Raw genomic sequence first — 21089 nt, 5'->3', positions numbered from 1 at the left:
TTTGAGTATTTATTGGTTGTCTTTGTTTTCTTATATAGGTTACTCCCTTGTAAGTTTCTACAATGTATATTTCAACAACCGCTGTCTTTTAACAACCGGCTTGCAAAATCCCCCCCCCCCCAAATGTAAGAGCTGGCACACCACTGGCTCATGACGACCAGCCTGAAGTTTCAAAGACCAGAACAGTAGGCATGAGGAGGCGGACTTGGGCGTTTGTAGGAGCAAAGCTGGGAAAGCAGAACATGGGTATTTATTTTACAAACAGACGTCCCATGTGCCTAGTTTGCAAAACTAGAGAGATTAGCTCATTGCCCGGGACCAGAGGAGCAGGGTTGGGGAAGACGTAATGGAGCTTGAAGTAGCAACGTGCCCAAGAAACCCCCGTGTTCTCCGAGCCCTGGACTGGACCTCAAACATTCGTGGAGTTGCCGATGCATTTTATTTTCTGCACCCGATATCGAAGGCAGATGTGAGGCAGCAGAAGGTAATGGCCAAAGGGGGTCAGTGTTTGAGAAGCTGAACAGAAGACAAACCCAAGCCACTCGACGGGGGGAGAACATTCAACAGCCTGCGGTTTTCACAGCGGACCTGAGAGGTGAGGGGTGCTTGTTCAGATGCCCTGGCGGTGACTGTGGTCTCCGTCAGTGACAGGCGAGGAATCCTACACACGGGAGAAGGAGCCGGCTTTCAGCGGATACACACACATGCGTGCCCACACGTATAGGCACACGCAAATTCACACAGGTGCACACATGCACACGTGCATCACACACATAAACACACATGCACACGTGCACAGGCACACGTGTGTGTGCACACATCCATGCACATGCACACTGGCACATGCCTACATATATGCACACACAAATTCACACAGATGCATGCACGTGTACAAACACACGCACACACACACACACGCACACACACACAAGTTCCTTTCGGAAGCTGCAGCAATGACCCCTGGAACACTGTCCACCTCTTGGAACCAGTCTGTTCCTCGTTTCCTGGGGTCACCCCTCCCGTCGGTGGGCAGAGGGCTGCCCCCACAGGAAATCTAGGAATGATTCAAGAGGACGCCACCAGCAGGCAGGAAGCTGGGCCCCATCTCAGAAAGGCTGCTGCCCCCAGTCAGGGAGTCCCTGGCTCCCGCTGGAATGGGATGATGGTGGGAGGCGGGCAGACGGGAGCCAGCTCACGCTGTTACCGACAGAGCGCAGAAGAAGCGTTCGCGACACTCTCATGACACGGGATCCTTCGGCTTTCCCCTTCCTCCGTGTTCTGAAAGACCCTGTATTAAAGCTCCACGCGTGAAGGAGAACCCTGCAGTCTTAAACTGTATGTATGTCAACGCTTCCTGAGTGTGACAGGCACAGCGGTAGCAAGATAGGTTGTTTTATGAGATTCACGTACAGGCTCTTTAAAATTTTACCGTCGTGTGTTTAGTCTAATGCGCATTTCGGAAGTTGTTTTTTGTTTTCGTTTTTTCCATTTGTGCTTGCTACAGAGTTCCTTTTCTTTTTTTCTTTTTTTTTTTTAATTTCTTTTTCGACATTTTTTATTTATTTTGGGACAGAGAGAGACAGAGCATGAACAGGGGAGGGGCAGAGAGAGGGAGACACAGAATCAGAAACAGGCTCCAGGCTCCGAGCCATCAGCCCAGAGCCTGACGCGGGGCTCGAACTCCCGGACCGCGAGATCGTGACCTGGCTGAAGTCGGACGCTTAACCGACTGCGCCACCCAGGTGCCCCTACAGAGTTCCTTTTCTGAAAGAACTTTGCTAAAGCAAAAAAGAAAGGGGGGTGGGTAGTGCGTTTCTAGAACAATATTAAATAGATGATAGCACAGCGAGTGTATGACTATGTCGAGTATTTGAGGGTAGGATTTGGGGAAACCCCGGTAGATATTTCACATACACCCAGCCTGCACTCGGCACCAGCCCACGATACCAGGGTAGCCACGCGGACCCGGTGACATTATGAGGACAGCAGGGACAGCACCGATGTCCGTTAGATAGCTATTCGGAGACCCGGATCTCAGACAAGTGTCTCTTTTCCCTTAAGTGCTTTGAAAGAACCAAAAAACCCCTCAAGCCCCTTTTGTCTGCCACGTCAGCTTTATGGGACTTGTCAGGTTCCCGGGTGGAATGGTTGTGGACGTGGATTTATGAGATGTATTCGCGTGGCGGGGTGACCGATCGGGTGTCACGTCCTCGTACACAGCACACGGCCCGTGCAAAGCGTGGCCCCTCGTGCAGGAGCCGCCACGAGCACACAACAGGAGGCTACTCCCCCGTGGGGCGGGTGGGGGGCACTAAAGCCACGGCCACTGGGACGTCGCTCCCCTGCTCGTTCGCGGACGTCATCATTTTTTGCATCACGCCTCTCCTCGCAGGGGCCAGGCCACGTGGGCTGTTTCAGAGGCTGCTCGCTCCGTAGCTCCGTCCTGGCCAGCTCCCTCCGAAAGAGACCCTGGGGTCAGGTAGGACATTCTGGTTTATCGTCTGTCTCTCCCAACCGGACGTGAGTTCTCCAAGGGGAGACATGTGGGCTCGTGGGATTCTTGTCCCCGAGAGCAGCGCTGGGCACGTGGGGCCATGTGGCACAGTTGCTAACTGCTTGCTGAATGACCGAACATCACAGTGGCTTAAAAGCACAAATCCAGAATTTTGTATGGAAGCTTTTTATTGTAGTTTTGAGTGAGCTCTGCACCCAACGTGGGGCTGGAACCCACAACCCTGAGATGAAGAGTCCCACGCTCCACCGGCGCCCCCCTCCTGGTTTTATTTTCATGTCGGCAGCTGTGTTGGTTTGCTGGGGCAAACCCCTATGAAGTGGAAAGAACAATTTGTAGCTTCAATGAAACCTGGAGTACTGTGGGTGGTGGCTCAGAGGACAGATGTGTTGTGTCTCACTCTTGAAGGCCAGGAGTCCAACGTCCCTCCTGAGGGCTCTGAGGGAGAGCCTTCCCAGGCCCCTCTCCTCGGTGTGCGGACGGCTGGCTTCACCTTGACATGGCGTTGTCCCCGTAGGGTGTCTGTCTACAAGCTGCCCTTTCTTCGGGGGACGTGCGGTCACCGTCCCGCTGCTTTGGGGCCCACCCTGGAGCCACCCTTGAACGGGGTTGCCTCTGTGCCCGTGAGGTCCCGTTCCAAAGCGCTGGGGTTGAGAGTTCAGCATATGGATTTAGACGGAAGTACAGGGCCACCCATAATAGCAGCTAATTATATTCTTTCCTCTTTTACTTACTCTGTGGGTCAGATTCAGCCGACTCAGCCTTGCAGGGCCAGAGACCAGGTGGTACCCAGCCCCCCGTCCCCCGACCCCCCTCCTGAAGCCACGCAGATGCTCATTCTGGCAGCAACCATACCAGTGGCTTCTGGAAGCTCAGTGGCTTGGGGATCTTCTAGACAGAGAGCATCTCGCGTGGGGATTCTGGCTCACCCTGAGTTCGACGCATCGGAGGACAGAGATCAGGCTTCCTGTGTCCGGAATTTGTACTGAACGTCGATTTTCTTTACGGAACGCTTAATCATCCCTGTGTTACGACAGAGCCAAGGACATTTTGAAAAGATGGGGGGACACATTTGGGTTTTAAGCACCCAAGGACTGAGTGGACTGAACGGAGCGTCAAGCACAAACGTGTGTGCGGACGAGGGGCCGCCCAGGCGGCTCCGTCGGTGAAGCGTCCGACCCTGGGTTTCAGCTCAGGTCAGGATCTTGCGGATCGTGAGTTCGAGTCCTGCGTCGGGCTCTGCGCTGACATCACAGCTTGGGATTCTCTCTCTCTCTCCCTCTCTCTGCCCCCCACCCCCCTCTCCAGCTCATGCTCTTTCTGTCTCTCAAAATAAATAAACTTAAAAAACAAACAGCCGGCTCAGGGGCGCCCAGACCTCTCAGGAAGCATCCCCCGGGGCGGGTGGGTGCCCGGGGCCTGTGATGACGCGCTCAGCGCCCTGCACGCGCCTGCGGGGGCGCCCGTGCAGACGTTAAGCAGGCACCGCGGCGCTGCCTCCCAGCCTCCAGAGTCACCTCCTAACCCGGGCAACAGCAGAGCCACACGTAGGGGACCCCACCCCCTAGGCAGAGCATGAAAAGGAGGAGAGGGCAGGGAGTGACGTGCCCAAGGTCGCCAGCAGAGGCCGCCCCGCAGCCCAGCCCCGTTTCCCCGCATCCACTCCAGCGACTCCCCTCCCTCACCACGGGGATGCTGAGTGGGCGTGGCCTCTCCGGGGCCAGGCTCCTCCCCGAGAAGCCAGGCGTCCTCACGTGCCCATCGCGTGTTCCCACAGGCCCTCCCTCCTCGCAAATTCCACTCCTGCTCCTTGGGGGAGAGGGCCGCACCCTCTGGTCTCACGCAGAAAACGCCCAATTAGCAAAACGACCTCTGAAAGCCCGTGCCTTCGTCCCAGCTCAGGCTCATGGCCCACCTCGTGCACAGATGAAACCAGCCTCCACGCCCATCAGCAAGAATCCTTCTGTTTGTGAGAACTATTAAGTGGAAAGAACAATTTGTAGCTTCAGTGAAACCTGGAGTCTTGAGCAAAATCCAAATGCAGCAAAACCCGATTTCAAGCAAAGTCACATTTCATGAGGCATTTCTTATGGGCAGTAAAGGTAGAGGGTGTCGGTGCTAAGAGACCATTGGGGCGTTGATTTTCCCCGTCTTAGGACAAATGGGGGGCTTTTGCATGGTAATGTGTCCTAATGCCCGTCCTTTAGGATGCGCCCCAGTCTCCTTGTGGCCAAGGTGACCAGTTGCGTTCAACACATCATTTAAAAGACATTTTTTTAATGTTTATTCATTTTTGAGAGAGAGAGAGACAGATTGCAAGCTGGGGAGGGGCAGAGAGGGGGAGGGGCAGAGACACAGAATCCAAAGCGGGCTCCAGGCTCCGAGCCGTCAGCCCAGAGCCCGACGCGGGGCTCAAACCCACGAACCGTGAGATCTTGACCTGAGCCAAGGTTGGAGGCTTCACCGACTGAGCCACCGGGGTGCCCCTCAGCACATCATTTTAATGCAAGACCTGGGAGAAGTTTCTAAACAGCAGGTGCTTGTTGCTGCTGATCTGCTCTTGCCGCTCTGGGGGCTGATGCTGACCTGGACGCCCGAACTTTGACAGTGGAGATGTGGCTTACTGAGTGCTGGCAATCAGGTTTGCTCAGCTATGTTGATGTAGCTTCCCAACTATTCACGAGGATTTACGTCCTCCACTCCTGGAGGGGGGCGGTGAGCAGGGCAGAGGTGTGCATGCACCTGTGTGTGTGTGTGTGTGTGTGTGTGTGTGTGTGTGTGTGCGCGCGCGCGCGCCTTGCTGATACTTTCAGAAGCTGTAACCCTGCATATACCCTGAGGAGTCCAATCTTTCTGCAGACTTTGTCAGTCAAAACCGTATGTAACACGCTCCCAGTGACAAGCTGGTGGTGACAGAACAGATGGGTGTTTGCCAGGCGTGAGTGTTCCGGGCTTTTCTGTGTTGTTCTCTATTCTGTCTGGCTGGCAAGTACACGAGAGATACCATTTCTAGCACCCCGAGAGACCAGCACACCTGAGAGCAGGTGGGATCCAAGGAAGGTGTGTGCCTGCATTCGGTAAGACGTGATCACCGGGGGAGCGGGGCGAAGGGCTCACGAGAAATCTAGGATTGCCCGGTTGGTTTTGCAACTTCCTCGTAACCTCAAAGCATCAAACTATTTTAAAATGAAAACTTATTTTTAAAAAATACTGCAGTGTTCTGTTTCCTTCCAGAGGCAAAATTCTTACTTTGTCTGGTATTTGCATCCATATCGCTGACGGGGATAGTGACGTTGATGCATCTTGCTTTGGTGTGTGTGTGTGTGTGTTTAGGCAATATCTATAAATTTCCCACAACAAAGGACAAAATATACCTCTCCCCCCCCCCATAAGGGGACTCCTTTCTGCACCTCCATCCTTCCAATAAAATAATCATATTTTGTCTGGGTCCATATTCGGTGTTTAAGATATTATAAGCATGTGTGCTAATCACAGTAAAGCCAAGTATGAAATTCTGATCACGTGGCATCTTCTGAGTGATGATTTCTTATCTTCAGATTTAAAAACGGGTCCGGTTTTATTCCTTCCCTTCATTTTCTGTATATTGAGCTCTCGTTCATTCCCAAACGCTTCGCTGACTGTCTGGATCTCCTCCCGGAGCGTTTATCCCCACCAGATTCCTTAGGAAAATGTCCATTTCCGGACGGCCAGGCCGCCAGATTCTCCTCCTTGCTGGGGCCCCCTGTCCTCTGCGGCCGCCTTCCCTCTGTGCACCTGTCGTGCATGGGATCACGTGTTTCCTGCGCCTCTGACGTCTGACATCCTTCTGGGTTTCTCCCTCGCTTGATGGAGCACATCTCCAGGTAGCTTTCTGAGCAAGGATGTAGGAAGTAAGTTGTCAGAGAGCTTGCATATCTGGAAAGATGGTCTTCGGAATCAGGCTGGGTATAGAATTCGAGGTTGGGAATCACTCCCCCTTTGAGTTTTGGGCTATTTTCCATTGTCTCTTGGTTTCCAGAGCGGCTGTCGTGAGTTCTGAATCCGTGCGTGTCTCTGACGCTTCTGTCTCTCTGGAGGAGTGCGGAACTCACTCTCCCGTGCCGTCGACATGTGCCGCTGCTGTGCCTGGGTGTGGGTTTGCTCTTTCTGCCTCTAAGGACAAATCTCCTCTATCCACCAGCCAGCCAGTCTATGCCTTTATATTTCTGCTATGATAATTTTAATTTCCAAGTGCTCTTTTTTTTTTCTGGACATTTTTAAATAGCATTGTGTTTTTGTTTCATGATTGTGGAGTATTGTCTGATTTCCCTGTGAATATGAATGATTGTGTTTTTTTTTTTTAAATTATGGTCTTTCCCATATTGGCTCTATTTTGTACAGATTGCTTTTTTTTTTCTGTTTGTCTGTTTGGGTGTCTGTAATCACGTAGAGACTTCTCTCAGTGCCCAGCAGCTCCCGTTTGCTCCTATAAGTGATTGGGGGCACACGGCCGTGGGGAGCTCTGAGCCCAGGCACCCTGGCTTGCTGTTTGGAGGAACCCCAGTGTGAGCACTCACTCCCGCTTTGGGGCGGGGCCTCCGAGTCCTCAGGCCGCTTCCCCGGTGTGATCCCCGCTGACTCTTACTTTTCCCACCGACCGCTGGTGCCGCGAGTGGAAATCCTGCTCCCGAATTTGCTCGCGTCAGACCTCTTTCCCGTTCCAGAATCCGTGGCGGCTGGGCGTGTCCCCTCCCCACCTCGCGGGCCTCCGTTCTCCCGTGAGCGGGATTTGGGGGAGAGGACAGGCAGGCGGTCGCGTTCCATCTGCTACTTTTCTCCTCGGTATGTCGACGAGAGCACTGAGGTTCAGAGGGGCCGAGTCGGCCCGGAGAGGAAGGCTTCCTTTGTTTCAAGCCCTAACTTAGTGCGCTTGGGTTGGCAGCCTGCCTGGAGGAGGCAGCTACATGGGAGCAAGTGTAGCAATAATGGACACTTATTAAGTGCTTGCTGTATGCTTCACCCTATTCTAATCTCTTTATAGGCATTAAGACATTTCATCGTTCAGCTTTATTAGCGGATCCATTTTGGGGGTAGGGGGTGAACAGAGGCGCAGAGAGGGTGTGGTTGGGCCCAGACCACACAGCTACAAAGTGGTGAACCCAGGGTGTGAGCTGGGAAACCCCAGCACTATGGACCCTCCGGACTGATGAGTCTGTGTTGTGGGGATCGTGCCGGGCATTGTAGGATGTTAAACTGCATCCTTGGCCTCCCCCCGCCCCCCCCCCCCGCCCACTCCCCGGGCAGCACACCCCCACCCAGTGGCGACAACCGGAAATGCCTCCTGACCTTGCCACCTGCCTCTGGCGGGACACCAGCCTCCCCAACAACCACCAAATGAGAACAACTGGCCGAGGCAGACTGACGGTCCCCCCGAACGCTTTATGGGGCTACGTCTCTGTGTCCGGGGGGACAACCAGGGCCCCCCCACCCTCACCACGGACCCGGGCCGCCAGATCCGCCGTTCTGGAGTCCGTGGCCCCACCCCTTGCACTGTCTCCGCCCACCCCGGCGTTACCCCTCTGGAGCCCTCGGTCCGTCTCTGCACCTGCCGCGGGAACGTGCGCGTGAACGCGGAGCGGGCGATCGCAGTGCAGTGGGGCTCGGGCACGTTTGCAAAGGCCGGGTCACTAATGCCGTGGGTCTCTCTCGCCTGTCTTCCTGCCCGCAGAGCCAAGGTGAAGAAGGGGGTGAACATCTTGGGCGCTCAGACCAGCGAGCCCCGGCAGTGGGACGTCAAGCAGGAGACGGGCAGCGGCGGGAAGCACACCACCGCCACCCTGCTGTGCCAGCGCCGGGCGCCCAGTGCGCGCAACAGGTAAGCGCGCACCGCGCGGGCCCGCACTGACCCCGGCTCGGCGGAGCTCTTACACCCTCGGCCCGGAAAGCTGGAGGCACCCGCCTCGACTGGCAGGACCGTCTGGCATCTCCGGGGGGGGGGGGGGGGGGGGGCAGCTGCGGCTCTGGTCCTGAGCCTGCGGTTCCGGCTTGGGCGCAGAGACCTGTCGCCAAGGTTCGCCCGGCCTCCCGGCCCCCGGGCATTCCATCCACCTAGGCTCAGGTCCCGCGCGGCGTCACCTCCCCTTGTCCTCCCTACGTGATCAGAGGCTGCCTCCTAAGTGCGCATCCTCTACACGGAGGGTGTGATGTTTTGCCCCTTGGTAAGAAACGTGGATCCGGTCTTCATCGCTGTTCCCGGCACAGAGCTCCTAAGAGCCTTAGAATTTCCCGAGTGACGAGAGGAACAAAGGTGGCCTTTCCTGGGTTAATGAAGTGACTTTTGGAAAGCACCGAGGTCACCCCCCAAATCACCCCAACATCTCCCGGGAGGGCAGACGGGCTGGAGGTTGCATTACCAGCGGCCAATGACTTAATCAACCTTACCTCTGTAGTGAGGCCTCTAGAAAAACCCTAAAGAAACGGTGTCAGAGAGGGTGCAGGTGGGTGAGCCCCTGGCGCTCGGGGAGAGTGGTGCCCAGAGAGAGCATGAAGGTCTGTGCCTCCTTCCCAACACCCATGTGTCTCCTCAGTGTGGTTGCCCCTGCGTTATTAACATCCTTTAACCCGGTCAGTAAGGGTTTCTCTGCATTCTGTGAGCTGCTCGAGCAAATCAGTCGAGCCCAAGGAGGGGGTCATGGGAACCTCGGGCTTATAGCCTGGACCAGTGACTGGCACCTGCAATGGGGAGGGACAGTCCTATGGGATGGAGCCCCTCACAGCGGGGCGGGGGGGGGATCTGACGCCACCTCTGGGTGGACGGGGTCAGGATCGCATGGCACCCGAGCATCCCAGCTGGTGTCGGCGAGCTGCCCCCAGGGGGAAACACACGCGTCGGAATTGATGTCTGAATCATAAAGGATTAGGCCCAGTCTTCAATGAGGAAGGATCTGAAGACGGGGTGACAGTTGGTGGCGATCGTGTGTAAGGACGTGATGCTGTGTGACATTCTACACGGACATCTGGATTACCCTTTAAAGTAATTGTTTTCAGCATATAAAAACAATACATACTCCTTTTAGAGTATTTTTTAGGTTTATTTATTTTGAGAGCAGGGAAGGGGCAGAGAGGGAGCGAGGGAGAGAATTCCAAGCAGTCTCTGCACCGTCAGCACAGAGAGAGACCGATGTGGGGCTCGAGCTCAGGACCCTAGGATCACGACCTGAGCCGAAACCAGGAGTCGGACGCTGGACTGACTGAGCCTCTCAGGCGCCTCATAGAGTATTTGTAAAGCACAGTTATGCAAGGAAAAAACGTTAAATAATATATCAGTACCCTGCCACCCAAGGATAACCCAGTGCTAATAAGTCGGTTCATTTCCTCCCAGCGTTTTATACGTACAATAAATGTGCAATCGGTTTATTTATCTTACAAATCTGGTATCATAATCTCTACAGGTTTTAGGATACTTTCATTTCTATTGTAAACATTTTCTCTTGACATTAAATTGTCCTCAGCAACGTTTTAACGGCCTCACAGTATTCTGTCGTATAGATTTAACATTCCGTCAATAGCCATACCCATGTCTCTGGACATTTCCACTGTTCTTTTTATAAACAATGCAGCAATAAACTACCGTCCACATAAAGCTTTATCTCTTTCTCTTTTCACTTAAGGTGGCTTCTTAGAACCAAAAAGTTTGAATCATTTTTAGGGCTCCTGATACCTTCTCTTTGTGTATTTTCTTGAAGAGAGCAGCACTAAAGGAAAAGAATAGCCCCGCACCAGGCACGTTTTCTTAAGTGAACACTACGAGACTGCCAAGAAAAATAACGCAAATTCTCTACTTTGTGTGGAAACGCCCAGTTCTGTGATCGCAGACCCTGTGCTCGGTCCTCCCTTTCACGGGTAGCCAGCGAAAACATCTGGTGCCCCGAGCGGCTTCCAAACAGCAGCCTCTTCCACAATTGCCCCCAAGAAGGACCGTTAGTACATCCTGCGGTTGATTAGGCAAGTTAAGAGCGGAAGTGTTCATTAGCAGTGAAGTCAGGCGTGGAAATCATCCTTCGTGACACCATCAGGAGCCTCAAAGTGAGGGAGGTGCGCGCTGTGCTGGCACGTCCTCACGGGTCCCGGAGGCCACGCTGTTTGTTCTGCGTCTTCTAGAAAGCGCGCTCTGGGCTCAGGTGTGTTTGCCGAGAGGGTGAGCCTTTATTCGAGGTGGTTGTTACAAAGCCTGTTTCCCAGCACACCGCCGATGGGCGTCCCGTGCTCACTGCCTCCCTGGAGGAGAGACGACTTTCTGCAGAAATCCTTGGTTGGTTCACCTGTGCTCCGTGCCAGGCTGATGTCCGCTGAACACGCTGACTGTGGTCCAGACGACCCCCATCAGCGACCTAAACGCTGCGGACCTGGCCCAGAAAGACCACACTTCAAATAAGGGTGTTCGTTGACGGGGAAGGTCCAAGGGCTCGCTTCCTCTGCCCGTGGAGCAAAGGCCAAGCGTACGAGTCGTCTACTGCTGTGTCACAAACTACCCCCGAGTTTCAGGCACCACATGCTCATTATCTCGTGGCCTCCGTGGACCAGGATTCAGACACCTCTGAATCGGGGTCTCTACCCCAGGGTCTCTCACCGAGCCGCTGTCTACGTCTCCATCGGGAACCGGGGTCTCATCTGAAGGCTCAGCAGAGACAGTATACTTCCAGGATCAGGTGGCCGTTGGCAGGACTCCTGCCTCAGTTCCTCGAGGCTGGCAGGACTGGGGGTCTCAGTTTCTTGTTCCTTCCCGGGCGTCCTTCTCCGTCAGGTCAAGCGTGTGTGAGAAGGTCCAGGGAGGAAAGAAGTGACAGCAAACGGGGGCAGAGTATTTACAATCTAATCTCACAAGGGACATCCAAACACTCTTGCTGTATTCTGTTCATGAGAAGCAAGTCTGGGCCACACTCCAGGGCAGGGGGGGACGCAGAGGGGAGGGTGCCGGGAGGTGGGGTCACTGGGAACTGTCTTTAGCCATCAGCCTGAAGGTTCTTCTGGGCTTTGGAGGGTGCCTGTGAGGTGTCCTGGGGGGGCAGGAGGAAGGAATATGCAGGCACAGAGGCCCCGCCCTCTCTGAAATCACCTGAAATCAGGAGACCTCAGGTGGGGGGGGGGGGGGGGGCGGGACCCTACTCCAGGTGACCTAGAAACGACTTGCAGAGATTAATCCAGAAAGGTAGGAAGGCCGTGAGACGGAGGGACGTGGCTCCCAGACCAGTGGCTTCAACTGGCCTTGCCTTAGCTGTGTGTCCCCTGTCCTCCCCGTCACATGGACTGGTGTGCCTCATTTCACTTAAGCCAGGTGATGAAGGGGCAAGGTTTATGTTACCGTCTGTATGCGGGAGTGTGCTTAGCTGCACTAAAAGGGGATGATCCCGGCTCATTCAATCAGAAGAGCAACTTATCCCGAGGACGTTTTAGGGAATGGTGTGGAATCAGCTTGGAAAGTGGAAACTGCAGGCAAATCTCGGCACCCACCGGCACCCGCCCAAAGTCACGCCGTGTCATGGACCGCTTGGACCGCTGCTCGCTTAAGAGTTTTCTCTGAAGCGTCTTTAAATTGCTCTGCGTTTTTAAAATCACCTTCGTTTTTAGTCATACTGTCCTTGAAGATACACATTTAAGGTACTTCCGTTGGCTTCTAATGTGCATTACGCTATGAGACACAAGAATTCAGTATTTTATTTTATTCTAGTTTTTAATGTTTATTTTTGAGAGAGAGAGAGAGAGAGAGCAAAGTGGGGGAGGGTCAGAGAGAGAGAGGGAGACACAGAATCTAAAGCAGGCTCCAGGCTCCGAGCTGTCAGCACAGAGCCCAACACGGGGCTCGAACTCACAGACTGTGAGATCATGACCTGAGCTGAAGTCAGATGCTTAACCGAGTGAGCCACCCAGACACCCCATTTGCTCAGATTTTTAAAAATCACTGTGCAGATACAAGAAAAGGAATGTCGCTCAGGAACATTGTCCACGAGCAGGTGAATTGCGTGGGAGTAGTGGCCAGTCTGAGCACATCACGTGCTCTGCTGTGGACGAAATCATACCTGCCTTCTTTAGGGCAAAACAGCAACACAGCAGCAAAACAGCTGTCCCGGCCTGGACGGTGCCCTCTTTTAAAGGGACTGCGGAGTGAGGCCAGCCCGTTCAGAGACTCCGCTCCCCGCATTCTCCCCCACACGGCCCCTCCTGAACAGATACAGCCCAGGGTCCCCGGTGTTTCCAGCAGATGCTGTAGGCACATGTCTGTCGTCTGCTTCCTTATTCGTGTTTGCCCTCAGCTCTCTTGAGGGGCAGCCCTTCCAGGGAACCCGTCTGTGGCCTGCGGTCCCTCATTCCCTCCCCACTTGTCACCTAGCTTCTGTTCTGCCAGGCGGTCTAGACCAGAGACGTGCTCTGGGTCCCCGCCCTTCCTTGGACCCCAGCTGACACCACCTCGTTGTCCCCTCTCCCTGGAACAGCAGCGCCCGCGCGGCATCCCCCGCCCGCGTGGCTTCAGCTCGGCTGCAGGAGAGACAAGGAAGTCAGGCAGGTAATAAAAGGAGAGAGTCTTTTCCCAAAGCAAAAATGACGGAAAACGGGGAATAAAGTGCCCGTTAGTATTCGTTCACGCGGTCTCGATCACAGACCTTCTGTGTGTGACGATGCTCGGCTGTTTGTTTCCGGAGAATTCTGGAAAATGAACGTTCTCGTAGCTGCTTCGTATGAACAGCTTCAGCGAAGCTTCGGGGAGTGGTCCACAGAGATAACCTGCCTTTCCCTAAAGGAAATTGCCCAGACCGCGTCTTCTTCTTAAGAAGATTTGGAAGATACCGCAGGAAACATGCTGTGCCGGTGTCCCAAGTGAAAACCCTCCCGGTCGATGGCGTAGGTGTGCATGGCAGGTCCCCAGAGGAAGAAGCCAACAGTGTCCCCACGCAGCCCGCTCTCAACGCACGACGGGCGCACGTCAACACCTGCGGCAGGAGAGTTCCTTGATGGGCACCTTTTGTGGGTCCTCCCACTGCCAGTTTGTGCCAGAGGCAAAAGCCCAGGATGGTGGAGATTCCTGGTGTTTTCTGGCATGTATACAAACTAGCCCCCCACCCACGAGAATTTCCCAGAAGAGCCTGGGGGTGGAGAACAGCTCGAGAGGAAGCTTTGAGAAGGCTGGGAGAAGAGATGTTCCCGGAGACCAAAGCGCTGGCTCTGGCATCCGACGTTGATCCGTTGTCCGAAATAAACAGCCGTGGGGTTCCTTCCATCAAGTGGTGTCGTGGGCGTGTCCAGCATCCATGGACCCTCATCCCATTGAGCCTGCCTGCGGTGGAGGCACCCGGCTTCCCCAGAGGGATCAGCTTCTACAGAGAAGGACTAGACCCTGGGTGTTAGAACCATGGCGCCTAGGAGAGCCTTCACAACGCGGGACGCGCGGTGCGCCTCCCTGCCCACTTCCCCGGAGCCCCCGCGGTGAGTGTGGGCTCACTCAGTTTCCCTGCGAATGACCGGTGGCCCTGTGTACGAGAGGGTGCATTTTCCAACCACGTTTGCAACGGTCAAGTTCTCAACGCCCCCAGCTGTGTGCTCTCCTGGAGGTCGCTACTCGGCATTACAAGGTAGAGCCTTCGTCCTTCCCCTCGAACACGGGTGACGTTTGTGACCAGCTTGCTGTGAGCACAAGGGTCGCCCTGTGGCTTGGAGAGAGCTGGGTCACAAAAGAGCCAACAGGCAGGCAGCCCCATTGCCCCGAGGCCTCCAGTTATCCCGCGTGGAGAGACCCCAGGGAGGACCCCGGACCAAGGGAGAGGATGCGTCCAGCCCAGCCCTTCCGGAATTCTTGAATCACAGACACAGTGATCGTTTCATGCCGCTAGGTTTGCAGGGCGGTTTGTGGCAGAGCAACATGTAACCAGAAGACGGGGGGCTCCCGGGAAGGTTGAGGTGCTCCCACCCCCTACAGGTCCTCAGGGCCAGGCGAGCGTTTTAACCCCGTTCTCTGGGGTCGCCTCCCAGCGCAAGGAAGAGTTGCCCGAGTGAGGAGACGTGGACACGGCTTGTCTTCTTACCCCAAAGAGCCCTGTCCGGTTCCCAGCCCCTCCCCGCCTCTAGAGGCCTGCTTCTCGGCTTTATGCACCCGAGCCTCATGGAAGGCTTTTTCTGGCCAGAATGAAGGGTTTCTATTTTCTTCCTTCCATTACGCGCTGACATGTGGTCCCCGGTCCAAACCGAAAACGTGGAAAGTAAATATATCTCTCAGCATCTTCCCTGAGATGACTTATTAGAGCACATTAAGAAATCTCTGGAGCTCTTGCCAGACCAGTAATGGACTTTTAGGGGAGGCTGTGGCCTCCGACCCGAGCAGGTGGCTTTCAGAGCCCCTGATGTTGCCACGGAGACCCCCCTCTTATGCTGAGGCGCGGGTGCAGCTGTCTCCCTGAGGCGGTCGCCCTGTCGGTGGCCCTCAGAGAGCAGCCCTATGGCCCTGCAGCACCCCACGCTCTGGGCACAATACCCGACACGGTCAGAGTCCTCCAACTCCCCACGCCCGCCCGGGGCTGCCGAGAGATGCTGGCGTTCTCCACCGTGACTCCTTTAAATTGAGGGATCCGGGTCCTTCCCACACTTGACCGGTCTTTACAAGAAAATGGTGAACGGCAGTGGGAATGAACCACAGCTGCCCATTGAACACCGTGTGTTGGCAGTGCTCGGTCCGCTCATAGGCACGTCTTTTTCCGTAAACAACAGCACGGGACTGTCAGCGTGTTCTCTCCTTAGGACTTTCTGAGTGGCGTTTTCTTTTCTCTAGCTTGCTTTGTTGTACGAATGCCGGAGAGAATACAGAGAACATAAAATAGGTGTCTGTTGACTGTTTACCTGATGAGTCAACGGCAGGCTCTTGGTAGTTAAGAATGGGGGAATCAAAAGTTATTCGTGGATTGTTGACCGCGCGGGGGGTCAGCGCCCCAACCCTCTCATTGTTCAAGGGTCCATCATGTTTCCGTTTTTAAAAACAATGTATTTTCGTGCCCGAACGGTAAAAACTTGGGTCATGTAGTGCCTCCATCGTCCCGCATCCCGTGAAGCAATATGGCGCCGTGAGTAATAGCTTGGCCTCTGGAACCAGCCAGGCAACTCAGATTCAAGTCTCAGCTCTTCTACTTGGGACCTATGTGATTTTGTGCAAATTAGTCCATTTCCTTGGGTCTTCTCTGAAAGTGAGATGGTAAATAACCGCGGTGCATTTGTCGCTCATGAAGATTGAAGATGTCAGTCTACGGTAAGGGTCCACAGAGAGTGCTGGTTCTTGTGTTTCGTACGGAGTGAAGCTTCCTTCAGTTATTCCTGACACTTTTACGCAGTGGCCCAGACTGCCTTGCATTATCTTTGTGACAAGGCATGGCACTCTTTCCCTTGGTGGCACATGCCAATCACAGAGCCACCCTGTCCTGTTGGCTTGGTCTGGGCCCCCAACATCGCACTGGAACTCCATCTCGCTCACTTTCCTCCCCGTCTCCCCCGCTGACCCTCTTGGCTCACTCTTCTCTTGGAGTCTCAGTAGCTGGTTGGCTCTGGGCTTTGCGCCCACCCTCAGGGCAACCTGACCGTCTAAGGGATGGCAGAGCCAGGTGCCAGAGGAACAGCGGCGACCTGCGGGCACCTGTGGGTTGAATATCGCTCGCTTTGACTATTCATAAGCCAACCCCAAAGGTCGAAGGCTTGTTGTAATCTGTCACTTTACTAAGGCACATTTTCCCCTTCTGCTTTTATTATTTTCTGCTCTTAATTTTTTGTTTTTGCTGTTGGAGGAGTGGGGGAGGACCAGTGATGCATTCACACAGTTCCAAACTGAAAATGTAGACAAACCAACACGCGGAAATCCACCCCTGCCCTCCACGTACCCAGCTCCCTTCCGGAGGCCACCGACATTGGCGCTTTATCGCACACCTTTCCAAAGACATCCCACGCCTACGAAGCAAGCACAGCCTCCAGCTTTGAACAACGTTGCTTCTCTTTTCCACCTACTCATGTATCTTGCAAGTTTCCCATGTCGGTCCATGAAGGTCCTTATTATCCTTTTGTTGTTTTTTTTATAGCATTTGCTTATTATGGCGTCCACTGTCTAACTGGACTGGTTTAGAGCGTCCACTGTCTGAACCAACCCCTTTAGGGTCTTTTGTCCTTTGCTTCCAGTTGCTGCTCTGATTAACCTTGTCCACACGCTGCCTTGCACTTCTGTGGCTGTGTCTGTGGAGCAAGTTCCAGAAGTGTGCTGTCTGGTAGAAGGGCATGGGCCTCTGTGAGTCTTGTGGACACCGACGTGTTGCCCTGTGCCGGTCCACGCCACCAGCCACCCGTGGCTGACAAATTGTTGGACCTCGTGATGCTTGTGTTTTGTCTCTTCACGGATGACTTGACTAGCGGGTTGCCTGAGAGCAGTGTTTCACGTGGGAATTATGGGTCTGCAGGCTGTTGACCCCATCCATCCTGGTCTCTCCTGGGAAACTCTGGAGCGGCGTTTATGGCCCCGGGACCTGCCCTGTTCCCGGAGCATCTCCCTTGGGCGTGCAGTGCGTCTGCTATATGAATGGGACTGTTTGCAACCATGTGCCTCCAACAGGCTGTACCTTAGGTCACTTATAAACCCTCACCTAAGCTGAGCTCGCTGTCGGTACCTTGGCCATCCAGTCTTCTCAAAATGGCCAAAACACTCTCTTTAAAAGAAAATCCGATCCCGGAACTCCCGATAGCCTCAACCTCCCAGGGCTTTCCAACACACCCAGAAGAAAACCCCAGCTCTTGGCCGCGGCCTCCAAGGCCCTGGAGGATCTGGCCCTGCCCACCCTCCTGGTCTTACCCCCATGCTTCTCTCATCAGTCACCTGTCTTCCTTTACCCCATGCGCCAGACTTGTTCCTGCCGCAGGGCCTTTGCACCTGCCATTTCCTCCGACTGGACTCTGTGAGTTGATCGTTCTAATTTTTAGGTCTTAGCTTAGACGTTGTGTTCTCAAAGAGGCAGCTTGTGACCGCTCAGACCGATCACCTGACTGACTTTCTTTCTGGAACTCACCAGCGTGAAGTGACTGTTTACTATTTGTCCCTCTCCACAAGAATGTAAACTCCACGAGGGAAGGCAGGGACTTGCCCATAGTCTTCACCTCTGTGTTCGTGTCTCGATCGGTTCCTGGCCCAGAGCAGGGACTGAAGTACTCACTGAGTGAACCAATACGTGAACGACCTTGCAACAATATGTTGATGTGGGGCACGTCGTCTGTGGTTTGGACGAGGAGCCAGGATCAGAGGGCCCCTGTGTTAAGACCATGAGGACCGTTTGCCAAAGACCGAGTGCGTGAAGCATGTTGGTTGAGGCGGAGCGTGTGGCCTCATTGTATACATGACGGAATAAGTTTTTTTGGGGGGGAGCTGCACGTGTGGGACAAACGGCATCCCGGGAGGCAGGGCGGGGCGTCCCCAGGCTTTGGGAAGGGCGGTGGTGGAGTCCTCTTGCCAGTGTTGTGCTAAGCACTGCAGACAGACAGACATTTTCTGCAGACGGCTTTCCAGTTGGCAAGAATCCCGCGGCTCTGCCCAAGCCTGACCCTTGCTCGTCATGAGGAAACATCCTTCCGCTTCATCTCGGTATTCCGTGTCCAGCCGCCCGGAACTCAGAGACCTGCAGGGAGCAGAAGGGCTCCCCAAATCCCAGGAAGTGGGGGATCTTCAGGAATCACATCCTGACTGCCTGTTAAACCCTCCCAGGGGGAGCTTTGGACCACCCGAGCCCGACTGGAGGGTCCCAGTTCACAACCTGGATTTCTGTGTTTGTCCTCAGTAATCAATGATGGAGGGCCTGCCAGGCTCTGAGAATATTAGGGCTCACAAGACGAGCATGGACCCTGACCTCACGGAATTCACTGTCCATGTGAAAAGACGGAAAACAACCCAACAATAAGTATGCCAGGAAATACTTCGCTGCAACACCGGTAAACGCCATGGAGAAGTATGTCGTGCTAAAGGAGTCGCAATCAGGGCGCGAATTCCTTAGGATGGGGGCCAGTTGCCGCTAAAAGAAACCTTGCTCAGGGCAGCGTACGTTCAAGAAAACATCATTTTCGTCATGTAGGGGTCTGGGGAGGTGTGGCCATCCAAAGCCCGGGCTCCGTGTCTCCCATTTCTTGGGCACCACCGGGGGCTGCCCTCGCTCACAAATCCAAGATGGCGCACCAGCCCACAGAAGCCCAGCCCGTGGGAAGGTGGGGAGGACGGAGGGCAGCGGACGCCAGAACCACAGAGGCGCGTTCTGGTCTTTATCTAAAAAGAACAGTGAGAAGAAGGCGGGACAGAGGCACAGTCACGTTTGCGTGAACGATATTGTCAGTGAGCCTATGGAAAACGAATGGGGAGGGGTGGTCCGAGAAGACGCAGACGGCTCGTACCTTAGGCCCAGGTGAGGACAGAGGGCTGTGCTGCCCCCCACGAACTTCCTCCACAAGCCCCCCCACGACCGGACACCCACTCTCTGCTACCTTCACATCCAACAGCACCGCCATGCTTTCTGACACGGAAGCCCAGCTGCCCGAGTTGGCAAAAACACTCGAGGGCTTTGTTCAGGAGGAAATACAGCACTGCCTCTTGGAGGGGGAACAAAAAGTGTGGAAGAGAGGCAGTCTCTTAGCACAGAGAGGTTACTCTGATAACCTCAAATCAGTCCTTCAGAGCCCTGACTGGGTTCTCTCCTCAAAGACCCGGTGACAGGTGGTTCTGTAAGCTGATCTCCGTGCCTCTCCTGGGCAACTGAATACCTCCTTTCCTTTCCATTCTCCACATCACATTAATTCTTCCTAAGTGGTCCTTATTATTCCTTACTTGTTCCATCTCAAGAGCGGTATTTCCTCGCCAGTGGTGTGTAAACTAGGCCAGCTAAATGGCACAGACACCTCATCCATCATGCCTTTAATTTTCCACCTTGGGAGGAAGCTTTGAGGCTTCAGTTAAAGATAAAAGCCAAGTCACCTTAATACTCCGCCGGCTCTTGGGCTGAGCCCGTCCACTGCTCACATTCCTACACCGGGGCGGACGGCGGACGGTCTCCACGCAGGTGCGGATCGGTTCGGGCAAAAGGGTCCGTGGTTGTGACAGAGATCCTCCCCAGATCCCTGATTAGACAAGATGGGGGTTGACTTCTCTTTTGTCTCCGGTTTGAGTCGGTGAGGCAGCCGCTCTCTGCAGAGGCACCTTGGAGATGATACATGTGTGTTGTTTCAAGCCACCAAGTGTGGGGGCTAATTTGTTGCACGCTAGTAGATAACTCACACTGTGTTCTTACAGACACTCCAGGATTGCTTATGCGAACTCCTAAGATTAAAAATGATACTCAACAAGGCTCTGTGAATGTAAGACACAAAAATTCCTCGTGACTTACGGAGCTTTATCGTCTGCAAAGGCAACTCAATGGATATGTTTAATTTGATCATCGCAGCAAACCTGTGAGGGTTGGAGACCCTGGGTATGGTCTCCTGGGTCCTGGAGGAGGGACCTGGGTCCTGGGTATGGTCTTTGTTACGGGTGTGAATAAACTGAGATTCAAAGGCATTCGAAGTATTTAGTCCAAAAGCACCTGGCAGGTTGAGAGGAGCAAGTTATATTCTACCCTTGATTCCTTTGTTCTTTGCAAGAAACTCACCCCCTATTTGGGGATTTCCCTTTGCAAAACTGAAAACACGTGTCTTTGGGCATAACTCGGCCCCTAAGAACTGCATGAAGGTCAGTGATGTAATATAACCTGAATAGACAAAATAGATTTTGAGAAATCAGTAGCCACTTCTGATCTTTCAGGTTCCCTGAATTGTAGGCATTCAGATTAAAGAAGGCCCATCACCCACCCTCCCCTCCCTCCCACCCCCCATCAACCCTCAGCTTGTTCTCAGTTTTTAAGAGTCTCTTATGGTTTGGCTCCCTCCCTCTCTAACCTCTTTTTTTGTTGTTGTTCCTTCCAGTGGGTTGGGTCGGTTCCACCTTCACCTGAAATTCTGAGATGTTGTTCGCCCCGTGTCAGTTGTGACCACACCACTGGTGGGGGGTGGGGGTGGGGGCCGGTCTGCAATGCTGGTGCTCGCTTCTGCTTCCCCAGTCTGGAGAACGTCAGGCTCCCACAAAAATCCTACGGCGTGATTTCTGAGGACGATTGCAAGTGGGGTGCTGTTCTTGCACGGCGGTGATCTCTGTGGCTGACTCTTCCCTCAGGGGGAGTACTACTAGCTCAACAAAGAGCTACATCCCCCGATCCCGCCCGTGATACAGCAGGACGGGCTCGGAGCTCAGACTCAGAAACGAGACGGCCAGCGTCCTGACGCTCAGACTGACTCAGGGAACTTTGGCACTTATCAGACTTGTGTGCCTCTGTTTTGTCATCTGCAAAACAGGGGTGACACCCTAATAGCATCTCCTTCCTGCAGGTGTTTGGAGGGTTAAATGAAACAGCTTATGAGAACAGTGCCTGGCATGCGTTAGGCATTCCCGGGGTTGCCAGGTCAACAGTTAGACAGCCTAGGGGCGCATATCCCAGACAGGTGCGCCATTTTGAAGAGTAAA

General features: G+C 54.2%; 1 protein-coding gene across 1 annotated transcript in view; it reads left to right on the top strand.

Annotated features, from left to right (window-relative positions):
- The window catches only part of TMEM132C (transmembrane protein 132C), a 308479-nt gene that overhangs the window by 186114 nt on the left and 101276 nt on the right, over positions 1-21089 (top strand). The window contains exon 3 of the mRNA XM_043557309.1: positions 8220-8366. Within this exon, the coding sequence (XP_043413244.1) occupies positions 8220-8366 (147 nt within the window). The remainder of the gene's footprint in view (positions 1-8219; positions 8367-21089) is intronic.

This window comes from Prionailurus bengalensis, chromosome D3 (assembly GCF_016509475.1).
Source record: "Prionailurus bengalensis isolate Pbe53 chromosome D3, Fcat_Pben_1.1_paternal_pri, whole genome shotgun sequence".
Taxonomy (NCBI): Eukaryota; Metazoa; Chordata; class Mammalia; order Carnivora; family Felidae; genus Prionailurus; species Prionailurus bengalensis.
The sequence above is the reverse complement of the archived record's forward strand: the minus strand, read 5'-3'. Positions and strand labels throughout refer to the sequence as shown.